General features: G+C 42.1%; 1 protein-coding gene across 1 annotated transcript in view; it reads left to right on the forward strand.

Annotated features, from left to right (window-relative positions):
* The first annotated feature begins 1,687 nt into the window (after window positions 1-1,687).
* PTPN21 (protein tyrosine phosphatase non-receptor type 21) overlaps window positions 1,688-20,292 on the forward strand; it is an 87,394-nt gene continuing 68,789 nt past the window's right edge. The window contains exons 1-3 of the mRNA XM_063645500.1: window positions 1,688-1,836; window positions 2,453-2,834; window positions 3,717-3,740. Coding sequence (XP_063501570.1) covers window positions 2,655-2,834; window positions 3,717-3,740 — 204 coding nt within the window. The 5' untranslated portion in view covers window positions 1,688-1,836; window positions 2,453-2,654. The remainder of the gene's footprint in view (window positions 1,837-2,452; window positions 2,835-3,716; window positions 3,741-20,292) is intronic.

Here is a 20,292-nt window from a genome sequence, read left to right on the forward strand (position 1 = left end):
GCACCTAATACAAATATTTATCTTTCCTCTACACATATGCAATATCTTGTCTGTTCGTCTACACTACCTAATCCGCCCAGTTTCCAGTTACCATAATTTTTATATAAAATTGAAACTCACCATCTGATCTCATGAAAGGGTGTTTAGTATGCATATTTATAATCCTTAAATATTTACTCTTGGTTTATCAATTTTCTAGTTAAAAGCTTATTATTTAAAGTTGTCATTTGCTAATTTTTTTCCATCTTGCTTTACTTACTTCGTTTATACCCCTGAAACAGCAAAGAGCATTGAAAACTACTGGAAGTGGAAACCATATCTTTTAATATTTACTTTCTGTTTCCCTCGATAGTATGGTGCTTTTACCTACAGAAGGCACTCAGCAAATGCTGTTAATTAACACAGTGCTTTAGGTAGTTCCAGCGTTGTTTTCTTCTTCTGGCCTTCCCCTATCCCTTGTTTTTAATATTTTGATTTTCCTGGCTATGGGGAATAACCAGAACTCAAAACAAACAAACAAAAAACTAGCCAGATAAAACCGTGGTTGGGTCCTTATTAGAGATACAGCTCTGTATGTAATTATAGCATGTTTGTAATCTCCTTAAAGACAGCGACGGCTTAGGGATTCGTCTTAGATTTCTCACGATGCTCATTCCGCTGTTTTGTTCCCAGAGACGCAATACACATTTGTGGAATGGAATTTCAAAATGTTAAGTTTGGCAAAGCCGAGGGTAGTAGCGGAACCCTTTTCTCCAGGTCTGCCATTCCCTAACCCTGAGTGCCCCATCACCTCTGGGCCTGAGACCCAGTCAGGAGAGCAGGACCCAGCAGAGTACTGGGAGTGTGGAATTTGGGATCGATTCCCAGCTCAGCCCGTCCTAGCGTGAAACTGCGAAAGCCGCTTCTCTTCCTGAAGCCTGGGTTCTGTCTGCCAGATGAGAGGGTCGGGAGCACATCCTGCCTCTCCGCGCGGCCCCGGGCCGGAGCTCAGCATAGCCAGCTATAGCTGGGTCTCGCTAAGTGATTGATCCCCAGCAGGCAATCTCTGCGCAGAAGGAAGGTGGGGAACCGTCTCAGGACCCTGGAAACATGCGGGATTTTGTAGACTCGTTTAGGGAGAAAAAACTAATCCAGGTGATATAAAAATCCCCAGCTGGTGCTCGTCCCCATTTACCTCGGCCCAGAAGTTACCATCAACAGGTCTGGTTAAAAACTCTGTTAGAGCCCGGCGTGGTGGCGTGCACCTGTGGTCCCAGCTACTCGAGAGGCTGAGGCGGGAGGATCCCTTGAGCCCAGGTGTTCGAGGCTCCGGTGAGCTACGATAGCGCCACTGCACTCCAGCCTGGGTGGCATAGCGAGACGTTGTAAGGAGCTGTATAAAACACGTTGTAAGGAGCGTATTTTGAGGTACTGTGGCTCCAAAGCGGGCATCCCACGAGGCCCGCCCAACCTCTCCACCGCCAGTAGGGCTCGCGCTGGTCTCTTTAAATGTTCCCTTCGGTAGCCAAGGGACCGGTCCTTTTAGAGCGCGTCCGTCCAGAAACGCGGCTGTAGAAAGAGGGTTCCGGGGCCTCCGAGTCTAGTGGTTGGCCTGGCAACGCCGCGTGCTCTTCCCAAGGGGAGGACGCGGGAGAAGCCGGGGTCTGAGTGCCCCAAGGTCCCGTGGGCTTCTTGGGTTTGTTGCCCCCCGGCCGCTCATTAATTCAGGATGGCGTGGTAGGCCTCGCCCACCTCCCCTTCTGGGCCGCGGCTCTGCTTAGGTGAAGGCCTGTTTGGGCGTCCCCACCCTGGACAGGGGCCGGAGTCTGGATTTTCAGAACTGCCACTCTTCTAGTGGTAAATGGATAACGAACGTTTTTGGGTCTTTTATGATGTTTATCAGTAAATCAATTTGATGACGTAAATACTTCCACAAGCGCTTGTTAGGCACCTCACCGCGTTTGAACCACACCCCTGCCATTCTTAATGGGGATTATTCCTCCCATTTTCCTTCAGAGTTAATTTTCTAAAGGGATTGGGATTGGAACCTAGCTCATTTGGGGGTATTTTGCACTTTTCTCACTTAAGGACTAAAGAACTCTGACATTTGGAGTATTACAACCTGAAAGAGTTACCTATGAAAAAACAACACCTTATCCAAAATAGGAAGAGGACCACGAATACTAACTACTAAATTTGGAATTACAGTAGTGCTGGCCATTATCTCATTTAATCCTGACGATGGCCCAGTTTGCTATCCGTATTTGTAGGATACAGTGAAGGGTGGAGTCTGACCCTGAGCCCAACACAACTCAAATAAAATTCCACCCTGCCTCCCGGGTCCTGTTAGTGCCTTCTTTTTTCCAGCGGAGAGGGACGGCTTATTCTTTGGACACAGCTTGACTGGCTTTTCTTTATATAAGTAAAGCTCAGCGTTATCTTTGCTTAACTAACGGCGTTCCTCTTTCCCCAGCGCTGGCGTCAATGCTCCCTTCCTCGGGCCATTGGAGACTCCGTTGCTTTTTAATGGCGGCAGCGGCTGCTGGCTGAGCAACTGGAGGCCGGACAGTGTTCGTCCCATCCGGAGAGGATCGCTTTCTCCTGGCGTCACTACCACTGGGTTGGTGCGGGTAGCTTTTCCCTCTTTGCTCCTCCACCCTTGAAGAAAGAAGAAGATGCCACTGCCATTTGGGTTGAAACTGAAACGCACCCGGCGCTACACGGTGTCCAGCAAGAGCTGCCTGGTTGCCCGGATCCAGCTGCTTAATAACGAGTTTGTGGAGTTCACCCTGTCCGTGGAGAGCACTGGCCAGGAGAGCCTCGAGGCCGTGGCCCAGAGGCTGGAGCTGCGGGAGGTAAGCCACCTAAAGACACTGCAGGCCGGGCGCGGGTGGCTCACGCCTGTAATCCCAACACTTTGGGAGGCCGAGGCGGGCGAATCACAAGGTCAGGAGTTCGAGATCAGCCTGGCCAATATGGTGAAACCCCATCTCTACTAAAAATGCAAAAATTAGCCGGACGTGGTGGTGGGCGCCTGTAGGGTGTGGTGGCAGGCACCTGTAGTCCCAGCTACTCGGGAGGCTGAGGCAGGAGAATTGCTTGAATGTGGGAGGCAGAGGCTGCAGTGAGCCGAGATCGTGCCACTGCACTCCAGCCTGGGCTACAGAGCAAGACACCAGCTCAAAAAAAAAAAAGAAAAAAAATTAGCTGGGCGTGGTGGTGGGCGCCTGTAATCCCAGCTACTGGGGAGGCTGAGGCAGGAGAATCGCTTGTACCCAGGAGGCGGAGGTTGCAGTGAGCTGAAATCACACCACTGCACTCCAGCCTGGGCGACAAGAGTGAAACTCTGTCTCAAAAACAACAACAACAACAACAACAACAACAACAACAAACACTGCAGGCTTCTCTGGCCCGCATGCTGGCTGTGTGTTCTAGCCCACAGGCCACTCACTATGTGTCCCTGGCTGGGATGTCTGAGTTGAGCCTGTAGTCCCCTCCTCGTGAAGCAGGAATAGATTAGAGCAAGAAGTCTTCCCTTGGGGTGCCCTATAAGAACTAATGGTGCTTATTTTGAATATGTTTATATTCCCCCCTAACGTGATCCAGAATCAAATGTGAATACACTTTGGGTTGTTCAAATTTCCATTTTCTAATATATCCCCAGTGGTCATCCTGATCTCTAGTACAGTTTACTGACTTCATTCTTTCTTTTTTGTTCATTTTCTTTTTTTTTAGAGACAAGGTCTAGCTGTGTTGCCCAGGTTGGTCTCAAATTCCTAGGCTCAAGCGATGCTCCTGCGATAGGCATGTGCCACCATGTCCGGTTCCTGACTTCATTCTTTCAACGTTCATTGAGTAAACAGAAAATTCATTGACTATATTCTTACAGGCCAAATCAAGGTTCTAGAGACATATTGCCTGAACTCAGTTTGAGTTCTAGTTTCCTCACCATCTGCTTCTGTTACTTTGGACAAGTTATGTGATATCTCTGAGCCCCAGTTCTCCATCTGAACCATGGGGATAACTGTGACACCTAATTCTCAGAGTAGCATAAGGTCATAAGCTCTGCTAACTAGTCTATTGGAGTACTGATTGGGAGGTTTGCCCAGGAAACCCCTAATCTAGTTGGTAGGAAGTTATGGAGTACTCATGTATCTATATAATGTCTTAAATGTAAAATGTTATGCAAGGCCTGTGAAGAAAGGTCTCTAATTAAACCTAGGACCCTCCCTACCTTTGGCTACCTGGTTCTGGGGTAAGGGAAAGTTAAAGAAACTGGTTATTCCACCTAAAAAGTCAGGAATAGATGAACTTTGCTCCTGGTGACCATCCAATCACTTATATGATCACTCAGTATTGAAGACGCATAAGTGCCAAGCACATACATACTTGGAAGCTCACCCTAGTGTTGTTGCCAATAAGAAAACAGGCATGATGCATACTGTGATAAGGGAAGTAGAGGGTGTGCTATAGCCAGAGGGAGGTGCAGCAAAGGGAAGGCTGCTCAGTGAAGTTGATTCTGAGCTGTGACCTGAGGATGGGGCAAGGGAGTCCTATCAAGGGCTGGAAGACTTCCAACAAAGAGAACTGCACAGGGCCAAAGACGCAGAGGCAGCTGGTCTGCCTGAAGCCTGAAGTACGTGGAGGAAAGGCTGACTGTAAGGGCCACACAATGAGGATTTTTTATTAAAGGATTTGGATTTATCCTGAGGGTAGTGGGGAAGTTAATGAAGGGTGTAAACAGGTGTGGTACTATTGTTTCTGTGAAGAGTGAGCCCTTTGGAGAATGATTTGAGGGGAGTGGTTCAGGTACAGATGGTTGCCACCTGGAGTTGGATAGGGTTGGAGACAGGTGGTTGGAATCTGGAGATACTCAGGACCTACCGAGTCATAGGGAAGGGTTAGCATGGGTCCTGGTTGATATTCAGGTTTTCAGTAGATGGTGGGGCTATAACAGAGAGGAAACGTGAAAGGAAGTGCAGATCTATTAGGGGCAAGGAGGAGCATGTGGTGAGTTCGGTTTTAGAAATACTGAGTTTAAGGTGCCAGTTGGAGGTGTTGAATAGACAGATGGATTTGCTGATCTGGAGTTCAGGCATGAGATCCAGGTTGGAGGGAAGATACTGGGAAGTATCAGCCTAAGTGACTTCATTAAAGCCAGAAGATGGTATGAGGCTCTCCAGGGGAGAAAAAGAGGACATCGCAGACCCCTCATGGTAGATTAGAGGAGGGGAGAGTGTTGGAAGGAAACTGAGATGAAATTGCCCGAGAAGAAGAAAGAAAACCACAACAGCAGGCCTCAGTAACCAGTCCCTGCTTACTTGCATTTATTCTTTTTTAGGGATGGGGTCTCACTCCATCACACAGGCTGGAGTACAGTGGCACTGTCATAGCTCAATGCATCCTCAAACACCTAGGCTCAAGTGATCCTTTTGCCTTAGCCTGCCAAGAGCTGGGACTACAGGTACACACCACCACACCCAGCTAATTTTTTTTTTTAACTTGTATTTTTGAGATGGAGTCTTGCTACGTTGCCCAGGCTGGTCTGGGAGTTGTTTCCTCTAGTTATCTTCCTGCCTAAACCTCCTGAGTAGGTGGGATTACAGGCATGTGCCACCTTGCCTGGCTTAGTGGCATATTCTATTTATTTATTTACTTTGCTTGCTTCGACTTTTTTTTTTTTTTTTTCCTGTTATGGTTTCTTCTTCCTGTAATTTTCTTCCTCATGCACCAGCTCTGTCTATAACGCCTAGAGAGTCAGCTTCTTGAGGAACTGTGGTTTATTTATTTTTATACCAGGTGTGGAATGTGTTCAGTAAATACAGGGAGAACTGAACCCACAGGCATTGCGTTCCTTCTGTTAATAAGTCCAGAGAAATTGCCATCCCTTGTTAGAAGTTACCAGTCTCAGGGAACAAGTAACTTTATATAGCTGTGGGTATATTTTGAGCCTGATTTTTAACAGAAGAGGAAACAGGCATGGTTCCTAGAAAATGTTTTGCCCTTGGAGAGTCTGTCCCATAATTTCCGACATTTAGTAACAGTCATGGGTAGAAAGTTTGTATAGCAAACTTTTCCTTTGAAAGCCCCAGAAGCTCTGCTCTGTAGCATATAAACAGATGGCTCAGGCGTCAGGCCTAATCTTAACAAATGACTGTTCAGAAATAATCTGAGTGGGGTCACACCTGTTTCTAGTTTGTACATATAGTCTCTGTATGATTCATACCAAGAAATATCGGTATGTTGGTTTCTTGCACTGTTCTCCCATCAAGCAAATCTGGAATTATAGCATATAGATTTGGGTGAAAAACTTTGCTACTGTCCAAATATAAATGGAGGGAAAAGTCTTTACTCTTGCTTAATTGAATGCCATTTCACTTCTATAATGACAATTTTTTTTTTTTTTTTTTTTTTTGAGATGGAGTTTCACTCTTATTGCCCAGGCTGGAGTGCAATGGCGCGATCTCGGTTCACTGCAACGTCTGCCTCCTGGGTCCAAGCGATTCCCCTGCCTCAGCCTCCCCAGTAGCTGGGATTATAGGTGCCTACCACCACGCCCAGCTAATTTTTGTATTTTTTTTTTTTTTTAAGTAGAGACAGGGTTTTATCATGTTGACCAGGCTGGTCTTGAACTCCTGACCTCAGGTGATCTGTCCACCTTGGCCTCCCAAAGTGCTGGGATTACAGGAGTGAGCCACTGTGCCCGGCCCTATGATGGCAGTTACAAAGGCTGCACAATAGTATTATTATAACACTATACCCAGGGGTTTCAGCTATATCAGTAGTGTTTCTTACACTGGGTATATGGGTATTTTTTTGTTTGTTTGTATTTTTAGCCCTCATAGTTTTACAAGTGTCTAAGATATTTTAAATTAAAAGCAACATGGTTAATACACATGTATCCAATATAGTTAACTTAGGTTGCTAACTTTCTTCTAAATTCACCATATTTGAACTACAGAAAGTAACTTTTTTTTTTTTTTTTTTTGAGACAGAGTCTCGCTCTGTTGCCCAGGATGGAGTGCAGTGGAGTGATCTCGGCTCACTGCAACCTCTGTCTCCCAGGTTCATGCCATTCTCCTGTCTCAGCCTCCCAAGTAACTGGGACTACAGTGCACCCCACCATGCCCGGCTAATTTTTTGTATTTTTAGTAGAGACGGGGTTTTACCGTGTTAGCCAGGATGGTCTCGATTTCCTGACCTCGTGATCCGCCTGCCTCGGCCTCCCAAAGTGCTGGGATTACAGGCATGAGCCAAAGTAACTTTTAAAAATGGGAAAAATGAATTATTCCCTTAGGAAAATACTGCTGTTCGTTATAGCAGTAGTTTCTTTTTTTTTCTCTTTTTTTTTTTTCTTTTTTTAATTTTTTTGAAAATGTTTTATAAACCCTTGTGTCGAGGGCTGACTTTCAATAGATCGCAGCGAGGGAGCTGCTCTGCTACGTACGAAACCCCGACCCAGAAGCAGGTCGTCTACGAATGGTTTAGCGCCAGGTTCCCCACGAACGTGCGTTGCGTGACGGGCGAGGGGGCGGCCGCCTTTCCGGCCGCACCCCTATAGCAGTAGTTTCTCAAAGCTGTTGGAATTCCCTGCCTATCATTCTTCGGAGTTTCAAACATTTTTTTCAAGAGAGGCTGTGAGTCCTTATGGAATTTAAGGGGAGCTAGAAAATTCTCTCCAATTTTAAAAGTATATGCTGTAGAGGCTTGAAGGAGGTGGTGAGACAAGAGGGTGCCACCTGGGCATGGCCACTGCCTGGAGCATCACCTTGATGGAATCAGCACAGTCCAGAGTGCAAGAGTCAGGCTCAAAAATGTCATGTCATAGGAAGACCTGATTTAATCTAGCTTGCTAAAAATGATGTGTAAAACCAGGACCCAAGTTTAGTAATTTATAAGCACTAAGAACTGCCAAGGGTCCCAGGTATGTGTGCCTTCTGCCTAGGCCAAGATTTTCCTATAGTTAGGGCACATGGGAACCAGAACAAACCAGAAGTTTCTTGGTGAACATGGAATCAGAAGAGGTGTTGCCTTGAAAAAGTAGATATTTTCATAAGTCGGCCAGGCGCGGTGGCTCACGCATATAATCCCAGCACTTTGGGAGGCCGAGGCGGGCGGATCACCTGAGGTCAGGAGTTCAAGACCAGCCTGGCCTGGCGAACATGGTGAAACCCCATCTCTACTAAGAATACAAAAAAATTACCGGGATGTGGTAGTGTATGCCTGTAGTCCCAACTATTTGGGAGGCTAAGGCTGAGACAGGAGAATCACTTGAATCGGAGAGGCAGAGGTTGCAATGAGCCGAGATTGCGCCACTGTACTCGAGCCTGGGGGACAGAGTGAGACTCTGTCTCAAAAAAAAAAAAAGAAAAGAAAAGAAAAAGTACATATTTTTATAAGCAGATAATTGCTGCCTCCAGGACCAGACAAATTACTTTGAGTCAGGGCACCCTTTCCTCTGGGCGGTGCTTCAGTGCCTGTTGCCTTTTGAGATGGCTGCTTAGTAAAGTGGTTAAGACAGTCTGCAGTAGTCAGAAACACCTAGGTTGCATCCAAGTGCTGTCATTTAAGTAATTATTAAATCACTTAATTTCCCAAGTTCTTTGATTTTTCATCTGTAGGTTGGGGATAATAATAGTACCTACTTGATAGTGGTTATGAGGATTCAGTGTTAAATGTAAAACATTTAGCAAAGGACCTGGTATTTGGGAAACTCTCAATAAGTGTTCATCTTTATTACCATTGTTGTTGATGTTATATTATTGTTATTAGTGACTCCTATCCCCGTGTTGTAGTAACTGACCAAATTCTCTTCATAGGAATTCTTTTCTTTTTTTTTTTTTTTTTTGGTGAGATGGAGTCTTGCTCTTCGCCCAGGCTGGAGTGCAAATGGCGTGATCTCAGCTCACTGCAACTTCCGCCTCCCAGGTTCAAGCGATTCTCTCACCTCAGCCTCCCAAGTAGCTCGGATTACAGGCACCTGCCACCACTCCTGGTTAATTTTTGTATTTTTAGTAGAGATGGGGTTTCACTATGTTGGCCAAGCTGGTCTCGAACTCCTGACCTCAGGTGATCCACCCACCTTGGCCTCCCAAAGTGCTGGGATTGCAGACATGAGCCACTGCACCTGGTCTAAAAAGTTTTTAATCCTCAGGATATGGGGAAGTTCTGAAACCATGGAAGTCTCTTCAAGGTTATTTTTTTCATGTTTTTGCTATGGTATATTGTGTTAGTTTTATAACTTAGAGGACAGTTTTCTTTCAGCTGTTTCTGAGGTGGGTGTGTGCATGCTGGGGCCTCTTTATTGTTGTTCCCATATATGGCCTTCATATATAACTATTGTTTTGAAGTTGAGTTAAATACTGAGCCACTGCTAAAAATTACCTCCAGGGTATTTTGTTGAAGATGAAAGTCTAGTAAAATGTATACAGTGGCCTCTCGTTTCTTAATTATAGGCTTTGGTTTATCATAGATCTTTACGAAATGTTTTTTAAATTGTGCGTTCAGTGTGTTACACACAACGTCAAGTTTTTGTTCCAGAGAATGTAAGCTCCATCAAAGTAGGACTCTTGTTGACTGGAGCATTGCCAGGGTCTGGAATAGCGCCTTGCACCTTACAGTATGTTGTTGCTGAATGTTTACTTAATTTAAAAATTTAGAGTTTAGTTTTGAATTTAGATTGATAAACATGGACAGCAGTACAATTAAGTCAGCCTTTGTTTGCTCTGATTTTATTTCCTGGAGAGTTAAACATTTCCAAAGTTTTGTATACAGATAGAAAAGCACCCTTTTCTTTAGACTCTTCTTTTTCACTTTGGAGCTTCTTCTGAAACACTTAGAAAGTGATCTAGTTGTAGTGGCTCCCTGAGGTAAGATTGCTGTGTCAAGGGAGTGTCAGCTTCCTCACTGGACTTTGAACAGATACTTCTCATAGCACCTTATGGCAGATGGGGATATTTTTTCGCTAGGGGATTTGTTAGACTAGAGAGGAATCAAGCATATAACGCAAACCATAACCCTCAAGCACGACTTTAGAAAGTGTTCTTGGCCATCAAAGTGTTTTATTTTAAATTAGTGTCTTAGGTATTCCAAATATCCACTGACCTTATCTTGACGGTTATCTGAGTAGACATCAAGAATTTCATGCTTATTTCCTTGTGTACTAGCTGTTTTCATTTGGACTCTAAAAATAGCTGATATATGTGTAAAATAAAAGTCTAGTACCCAGAAACTTTTTTACCTTTTGGGCCGAATAGTTATTCATTTAGGTATGTATGTTATAAAGCAAATAAGACTGAGGTAGAGACAAGAATCTGTGAATATTTTCAGTTAGAGCTATTGGACCATCTGAAGCAAATATAATGTTAGGTTGGTTGGCCTGTCACCTAGATAGAGAAAGCTTTCCCAAGTCTAACACCAATTATAAATGATCAGGGATTTTTCTTGATGTTTAGGTTTTCTGTTACTTTTCTTCTTTGGTCTAGGAAATTAAGAATTAGCCATATAAATAAGTATGGAAATTACACATACAAACATGGAGGATATGCATTTTAAAGTCTATTCTATAATCACAAGTTATTGCAGAATTTGGAAACCTGTTTATTTGAAGAATGGAGTATTATTCAACCTAGGCTTAGTGCCTAATGAACTTAAAGGCTAGTAGCCTAAGATGTTTTCCCTCCAGTATTGGATTTTTCCCTTGAGATACCAGATGTCCTTATTTTCTTACCATCAGTCTGTCACAGTAGTGTAGTCTCAGGACCATGTGGAATTAAGCATGAATTTACTTATTCGAGATTTGTAAGGTGAGTTACAAAATGGTGGACATGAGGGAATGGATGGTGTTTTGGGGGCTCTAAGTGCTGTCACTGTCATTGGTGTATAATTTCAGATTCCATTCCTTCTAATATGTCTAGAAACTTTGACTTTCTGCTGTCTTCATTTGGGTAAATGAGCATTATTGTGCTGGAAGCTTAATTTGCCTCATTTAATCTTCACAATGAGTTAGGCGTTGCATTATCTTTTCCATTTTCAAATTAGGAAACTAAAATTATGAAAAGTTTGAGTGATTACATAGCTAATAAGCAAAAGACCCAGGATTTGAGATTTTATGTCAGACTTCTGCTCGAACTTTGACCTTTAAATTTATGGCGGTCATGGACCCCTTTGAGATCTGATGAAAACACAGAATTTTGTATACAATTTCAAGTGGTTCATAGCCACTCTCTCCGCCAAGTCCATCCATGGGCCTAGGCTGTGGGCCTGGAGGCTTCCTGGTTAAGGCAGTCTTTCCCTTTCTCTCCCTTTGTCACAGAGCAGGATCTTTCTTCCCTGGTCTTCTACTTCCCAGAGTGAAAGACACTGGAAGGATGGAATATTTGTGAACAGTTCAAGACCTTCATGATTAAAAAATAATAATTTGCCTCTGAATATAGTTCCTCTCCTCGCTGACCCTTCTGCTACAAATGCCCTTTTTTTCTTTGGCCTTCATCTTTAGGTCTCAGGAAGGGCCATTCATTCCTCAGTGGGACAACTTACTATTAAGGAAAAAGCCCCTTTCAGGGGGACAAAGGGGAGGTCATGGGTGGGAATTCCCCCACTGTACTGCTGATGGTAGATCCATGTCTGTCTTCCCTGCTAGGCAGCAGGTATGTGACGCATCTTCAGGAATTGAATGGATGATTCATTCTTCCTTTATACATTAATCAAGTTCCCAGGCCGATTGTTGAGCCCTCTGTATCATTCTTCTTGTCAGATACACACCTTATGTGAATATGGCATTTTCTTTTCTATTAACAAGGATTCATCATTCTTTTAACAGTATGCCAATTTAGCAAATATTTCCTATTCGGTTCTCTGAGCAATTTGTTCATAAACAAACGTCACTTAGATTTCCTTTATCTTTTAATGAATTGACAGAACATACAGAGGCAATTTAAATTTTTGCCTAAGATGCCAATATTACTAGAGGAAACTATGTATGTCACAAATCCTTCATGAGGATTGTCAGCATGTAGTAGAAATAACTTCCTATCAAGGGTTTGTACCACTTTCTATAGTAGATTACCCAAATATGATCATTAAAAGGTGTATAGTGTTGAGATTTATAAATGGGGCAGAGTAGTTTTGTTATTTTAAGTAAGTTTTGGCTGATTAGGCTAAGAAAATATATGGGTAACCTCATGCTGAGTAGCAAGCTCATGTGAATCTAAAAACAACTTATTGGCCGGGCAAGGTGGCTCATGCCTGTAATCATAGCACTTTGACAGGCCGAGGCAGTAAGATTGCTTGAGTCCCGGAGTTCAACACCAGCCTGGGGAACATAGTGAGACCCTATCTATACAAAAAAATTAAAAAATTAGCTGGGCATGGTGGCATATGCCTGTAGTTCCAGCTACTCTAGAGGCTGAGGTGGGAGGATCACCTGAGCCCAGGAAGGCAAGGCTGCAGTGAGCCAATGATCATGCCACTGCACTCTAACCTGGGTGGCAGAGCAAGACCCTGTCTCCAGAAAAAAATAAAAATAAAAACAACTTGTTATGTTACAGTTACTTACATGGCTCAGACTTTGTTGACTTGTCAAATGAATCTCGATGTCAAGTGAATTTTCAGCACATTGAACTTTATACCATTTGATTCAACTACAGTTGGCAAAGTTGGGTTTTGGAAGCAAAGAGGTAAAGTTTTGGTGCTCAATGGACTTGGGTTCAAATCCCTGCAGACTACCTGTGTGAACTAAGGAAACCAACTTCCCTGAGATTTGTCTCTTTTGTATGTGGTATGGCTGCATGTAATAGTAAGAATGACAGCTATGTATTGGGTATTGACCATATGCCATGCCCTGTGCTAGTTGCTTTATGTATGTTTAACCCTGTGTATAATCAACTTTGTTTCCTCCCACCATCTCAGTGATGGAGTGGACCAAAGACCGATAGCATCCATAGGACACTCATTAACTGGCAGCTCTTTTTTAGTATTCTTTAGCCATTTCCACTTTCTGTTTCATCATGTAAATTTGTTAGTTGGAATAATGTACTGAGGGATAATAATGGGTTGGAGAAAAATCACTGGTGAGGTATTATTGTTAAGTCAGGCAACTGAGTTCAGAGCTACACTGCTGAGAATTAAGATATTCACCATAACATCCTTTCTCTTCTTGCAAGTTTGGTATAAAATATCTAGAAAATAACCTTCTCATTCCCTTGTATTTTGCACTTACAAATAATATGTAGACACTTGCATGCCTGACTCGCCTGTGTTTTTATGATTGACACCTATTTTGAAGTCAAATTTATGTTTAGTGACTTAAGGAAATAACACTTAAACTATACAGTATGATAACAGAAAAATGAAGCATGTTTAATAGTGAATATGTCTAAAATTGTATTATTATTATTTGTATAATGTCTGCTACCCTTCAATAGAATGCAGATTTCTCTGTGTGATGCTATACAACTAATGCCTGGCTAGGGCAGCTAGTTGGTGATAGCCCCCTGCTAGAATTCAGGTCTTCCAGCTCTTGTTTTAGTACTTTTCTCTCAATATACTGCTTTTCCATGGAGCCATTGCCATTTTCCTAAAAGAAAAGCAATCCAAGTGTTGATATTGTCTATTTACTTTAAAAGGAAATAAAGGAAAGAATGCCAGGCGTGGTGGCTCATGCCTGTAATCCTGGCACTTTGGGAGGCCGAGGTGGGCGGATCACCTGAGGTTGGGAATTCGGGACCAGCCTGACGAACATGGAGACAGCCTGTCTCTACTAAAAATACAATATTACTGGGCATGGTGGTGCATGCCTGTAATCCCAGCTACTCAGGAGGCTGAGGCAGGAGAATTGCTTGAACGTGGGAGGCAGAGGTTGCAGTGATTCGAGATTGTGCCATTGCACTCCAGCCTGGGCAACAGAGTGAGACTCCGTCTAAAAAGAAAGGAAAGAAAAGGAAAAGTTCCCAAAGATAGAATCCTATTAGTGAAGGAAGTATTTAAGTGTAGGATCTCCTCTACTAAATAAATGTAATATGAAATTTTATACTGTTTAAAGGGACTAGAAAACCATGATAAGAAGATCTCATATTACTCGAGCACTTGTTTGCATGAGACACTTTTGTAACTGCTTTAAATGTTTTTGCTTATTTTGATCTTCATGAAAATCCCGTATATGAGGCACTGTTATGCTCATCTCCATTTTACTGATGGGAAAACAGACACAAAGGTGTTAAGTGACTTGCTCATGGTTACATGGCAGAAACCACAGCTAGAGTAGTTCTGACTCCTTGAACAGCATCTTTCTTCCTAGTTTATAACCTTTGACAAGTGACAGGTGGCCTGCTCTGGAGCTCATGCCCTTAATAATGACAGCCTGGCACAGAGTGGCCTCCTAAATGTGACAGTAGTTGTTGTAAGTACTCTGGAGATATTTGTTATCATTTAATTTTTTTATTTTTATAATTATCTTGCTTAAGATAGGTTTTTGCACTCATGTCAGGCAAAGAAAGATAAGCATGAGAAGGAATATGAGTGTCATTAGGCCAGCAAGACAGTGTTGGGGAGTCCCCGAGGTGTTTAGGGCAGAGCTATTTGATGAGAAGCCTTTGGTGAGCTTGTTCCCTGGCAGAGTTGGAAGTATCAGAGTGATGAAATACATCCCACCAGAGTTCTCTGCTGAGACATTTTCCAAAGCAATATCTGCTTGCACTACCGTTAGATGAATTTGATGGGCTTCTAGATTCAGATTCTTCATCCAAGCAAGGAGAAAGGTAGAGGCAACGAGTCCATTGAAGTGCTGGCTGCCTTTCGTGATGAGCCCAGGCTGTGATTGAAGAATAAAAAGTTCTGGTTTATCTTTGGTTATGTGGGTCATAAACTAAACAATCTTTTATATGGTAGCACATAGAACACATTAGCTTTTGTCTGTATTGAAACTTTGTGCAGTAACATCTCAATTATCCCCGTCATTCTTGTTGGTAATATATATATACACACATACAGTCATGTGCTGCATATGACATTTTGGTCAATGACAGACTGCTTATAAGACAGTGATCCCATAAGATTATAATACTGAATTTTTACTGTACCTTTCCTATGTTTACATAAGTGTAGATACACAAATACCGTTGTGTTTCAGTTGCCTACAATATTCACTACAGTAACGTGCTGTACAGGTTTGTAGCCTAGGAGCAATAGGCTGTATCACATGCCCTAAATGTGTAGGAGGCTATACCATCTAGGTTTGTGTAAGTATACTCCATGATGTTCACACAATGAAATAGCCTAATGATGCATTCCCACATCATTAAGGGACACGTGACTGTACTAAAATTTCCCCTTTAATCCTAGTTTACTCTTTAAAAACATGTTGATATTGTCTTAATCTTATAATTCAAGATCTTTCTCCATAGCACTTATCAGTATCTGACATAATATATATTTTGCTTATTTGTCTGTTTTTCCCTACTGGAATTAAGTTATGTGAGGGCAGGAATTTTGTTCTCTTGTTCAATGCTCTATTCCTAGTTCCAAGAACAGTGATTGACATGTAGTAGGTATTCAATCAATATTCATTGAATGAATAGCTGAATCTTTCTAAACATTAGTCCAGTTAAAAATAGAGTATATTTATCTGTATTTCAGAGGCATCGTATTCATAGCATCCGATTATCCAGGATAGTAAATAGAAAAGAGATAAGCAGTTCATCCATGTGGACAGTGATCTCAATTTGTGCCTCCTACTGTCTTTCAATCCCTGAAATTGGCTTATCGTTTGACTCTTCCTGAAAGTTAAATGCTACAGCAACAACAAAAATCTAGCCACACGAGGAGTTCAGTTACTTGGACTTCAGTATAATTTCAGAATAATTTAGAAGGCCAAGATGTACTCATGATTATTTTCTTGAGTCTTCATTTAGTTGTAATAGAGTATAATGATATTGCATATTACCACTTTGGCTGTAAAATATATATTATTTGATCAAGTATAGAAGAAAACTGATTAAAATTAAACAGAAAAGGAAAAAATGCTGCCTGCTTTGAGGCAATGTGACCGCCACTATCTGTCAGAAGGAAGAAGTACTATACTTCATTATTTATGGCAGACTCTGTAAAGGTAAGCTCCAGGCTTGAATTAGGTTAATACTTGTTAACTACCCTTGTTAGATGATCTCTTCCTGGGATAGACTTTATCTAGTGCTATCTTCTCTCATCTCTTTCCTGATGAAAAGTCTTCTGACTTTTGCCTAGTCTAAGAAAGGCATCAGGATAAAATTATATTTGCAATTTTAGATGGGATTAACTTTTATCAACCCAATGCATCAGTGGCTTTAAAAGCCCTTCAGCTAATTTGTGTGTCCCTCTGCTCTACTTTAAAAATAGTACAACCAAAAAGACTCTTAAAATAATTAGACGAGAAATGACTTAGGGATTAGGAAAGGGTTTACATTCTGACAGGATTTGGACCTGCTTATAATAGCTGATGTCTCCTCAGAGGACTGTGATTTGGGTGCTGCACATTTTTTCCCCAGCTCAAATTTGTAAACTCTCTTTTGCTTTGAACAAAAAACTCGGTTATCAAATCACTTTGTTCTCAGTCAACATCAGTTCATGTAAAGTAAGTCAACCATATTGTGCTGAAAAGAAGCCAAGTTTGTTTTAACTTTTATTTTTACTGTAGTTTACAAAGCAGGCACAGTTATCTGTACAATTTTAGAAGAGTAGCTATGAAAAAATTTTAAACAACTATGAAGAAATCATTGAATAACTTTTTGAAAACTATCCTGATATGTTTGTTCATAACAAAATAGGAAAGGAAGGGAGAATGTAAACACACCTGACAATGAAAGTTTCACAAAATTCTCTACAGTGACCATTGAGAATTAATCTAGGGGATGCTAGAAGATTCAGTGATTTAACAACTTCTGCTGGAATGAGTTTCCCACAGGTCAAGTCAATTTGCTTTGATCACCAGTGAGAGTGGATGCAGCTGTGGAGAAAGAGAAGCCGCGTGGAGGTAAAGTTTCTTATCAGGAAAAGCACTGGGAAGTTATATAACAAAGTGTGGCAGAAGACATGAACTGAATGCCAATAACTAAAGGCTAGTCTGCTAGAAAACTTCTGTTACAATTAAACGAACTCCATTAACAGGACATGCATAGTCCAGAAGATTTTGGACTCAAGGAAGAGAGGATGTGTGCTTCTGGAAAGATATCCTAGACCAAGGCAGTAGTTGAAATTTCAGGCACATGGGGCCTGTCTATAGCAAAGTTTTTGCCTTTCTTTTAGTAAAAGTCCTGGTATATTCAGACTTTAAAGGAAGAAATTAGTTTGACTGTTATTTGAATAGTGATATTTTCAAGGAAGAAGCATGCTTGATTCAAGTTTTGTTCTATTTTCTATCATACCTGAAGAGATCCTATCTGCTAAATATATGTACCATAACAAAGATAAGAGTGCTTTTCAGCATTATCAGTACAATCAGAACTTATAAAGTTCTTCACTACAATTTTGAGGAAGGAAGGGTACATGTTATTTTCCCTATTAAGAAACAGACTCAGTGAGGAAGTGAGATACTCCAGAGCTGGCGAGTGGTAAAGCTAGGACTCAAAGGCTGAGCCTTTTGCCTGCAAATCTAGTGCTCTTTGTACCACACCATGCTAGTGGCAACTATTGGAATCTCAGGCATTGTCACCCAGGGGAAATACAGCCATGTGTCACTTAAGGACAGGGAAATGTTCTAAGAAATTCGTTAGGCAATTTCATTGTTGTGTGAACATCACAGGGAGTACTTAAACCTACGTGGTATAGTCTACTGCACACCTGCTATATGCTGTAGCCTAGTCCTGGTAGGCTATATACCTGTCCAACATGTTACTGTACTGAATACTGTAGGTAATTATAACAATGGTGAGTATTTGTGTACTTAAACATATCTAAGCTTAGAAAAGGTGCAGTAAAAATGTGATGTAAAAGATTAAAAAGATACACCTGTATAGGGTACTTGCCGTGAATGGAGCTTACAGAACTAAAAGTTGCTGTGGGTGAGTCAGTGAGTGAATATGAAGGCCTAGGAAGTTGCACTGTAGAAGTAGGACACTATTGTAGCCTCTAGAAACACTGTACAGCTAGGCTACATTAAATATATCACAATTTTTTAATAATTTTTTTTTTTTTTTTTTAAAGACAGAGTCTCACTCTGTTGTTGCCCAGGTTGGAGTGCAGTGATGCAATCATGGCTCACTGCAGCCTCGACTTCCAGGTTCAAGCATTCTCCCGAGTAGCCTCAGCCTCCCAAGTAGCTGGAATTATAGGCGTGCACCACCACGCCTGGCTAATTTTTGTATTTTTAGTAGAGATGGGGTTTCAACATGTTGGCCAGGCTTGTCTTGAACTCCTGACCTCAGGTGATCCTCCCACCTCGGCCTCCTAAAGTGCTGGGATTACAGGCATGAGCCACCACACCTGGCCTTCAATAATAAATTAACCTTAGCTTACTATAACGTTTTTGCTTTACAAACTTTTAAATTTTTTAAACTTTTGACTCTTGTAATAACATAGTTTAAAACACAGACACATTGTACAGCTATACAAAAATATTTATATCCTTACCCTATAAGCTTTTTTTCTATTTTAAAGTGTTGTTTTGTTTTTTACTTTTTAAACTTTTTTTTTTTTTCTTTTGAGACAGTCTTACTTTGTTGCCCAGGCTGGGGTACAGTTGTGTGATCTTGGCTTACTGCAACCTCCACGTCCTGGGTTCAAGCCATTTTTGTGCTTCAGCCTCCCAAGTAGCTGGGATTACAGGTGTGCACCACCAAGCGCCCCCCACTTTTTTCTTTTTTTAAATTTTTAGCAGAGGTGGGTTTTGGCCATGTTGGCCAGGCTGATCTTGAACTCTCCTTGCCACAAGTGATACACTCACCTTGGCCTCCCAAAATGCTGAGATTACAGGTGTAAGCCACTGTGCCCGGCCACTTTTTAAACTTCTGTATTTATTTATTTATTTATTTATTTATTTTATTTATTTTTTTTTTTTGAGACGGAGTCTTGCTCTATCACCCAGGCTGGAGTGCAGTGGCCCGATCTCGGCTCACTGCAAGCTCCGCCTCCCGGGTTCACGCCATTCTCCTGCCTCAGCCTCTCCGAGTAGCTGGGACTACAGGCGCCCGCCACCACACCCGGCTAATTTTTTTGTATTTTTTTTTTTAGTAGAGACGGGGTTTCACTGTGGTCTCGATCTCCTGACCTCGTGATCCGCCCGCCTCGGCCTCCCAAAGTGCTGGGATTACAAGCGTGAGCCACCGCGCCCGGCCTGTTAAACTTCTGTATTTAAAAACTAAGACACACATATTAGCCTAGCCCTAAACAGGGTCAGGATCATCAATATCACTTTCTTTCACCTCCACATCTTGTCCTCCAGGACAGTTTTCAGGGGTGGTAACATGCATGGCTCTGTCATCCCCTATGATAACAATGCCTTCTTCTGGAAACCTCCTGAGGCTGATTTCCAGTTCACTGTTTTTTTTTTTTTTTGAAAGAGGGTCTCATTCTGTCACCCAGGCTGGGGTGCAGTGGCTCAATCACAGCTCACTGCGTCCTCAAACTTCTGGGCTCGAGCAATCCTCCTGCCTCAGCCTCCTAGTTGGGTCTACACCACCACACCTGGCTGATTTTTGTATTTTTTGTTGTGATGCGGTCTCACTATGTTGCCCAGGCTGTTCTTGAACTCCTTGGCTCAAGTGATCCTCCGACCTCAGTCTCCCAAAGCGCTGGGATTACAGGTGGGAGCTACTGCACTTGGCCTACAGTTAACTTTTTTATAAATAGGCGTACACTCTAAATAAAAAGTATAATAAATGCATAAATCAGTAATATAGTCATTTATTATCATCCAGTGTTATGTACTGTACATAGTTGTATGTGCTGCGCTTTTGTACAATTGGTAGCACAGTAAGTTTGTTTATATCAGCATCACTACAGACATGTGACTAATGCATTGCACTGCAACTTAACAACTACAACATCACTATATGATAGGAATTTTTCAGCTCTGTTACAGTCTTAGGGGACCACCATCGCATTTGTGGTCTGTCATTGACTAAAACATTGTTACGCAGCATATGACTGTAATTAGCTTCTATGCTACTAGTTAAACCTTTCAAAAAACAAATAACAGCAGGTACCAAAACAGCAGAAATGGAAGCAGCCTTCATGTTTGGCTTTGGAAAATATGCTTGCACTTGTAAGTGAAGTAATGAAACCACAATTAAATTGGCTAGAATACTGTAAAGCTTTATATAAAATAAGTTATTTTCCAATTAT

This window comes from Symphalangus syndactylus, chromosome 8 (genome assembly GCF_028878055.3).
Source record: "Symphalangus syndactylus isolate Jambi chromosome 8, NHGRI_mSymSyn1-v2.1_pri, whole genome shotgun sequence".
Classification (NCBI taxonomy): Eukaryota; Metazoa; Chordata; class Mammalia; order Primates; family Hylobatidae; genus Symphalangus; species Symphalangus syndactylus.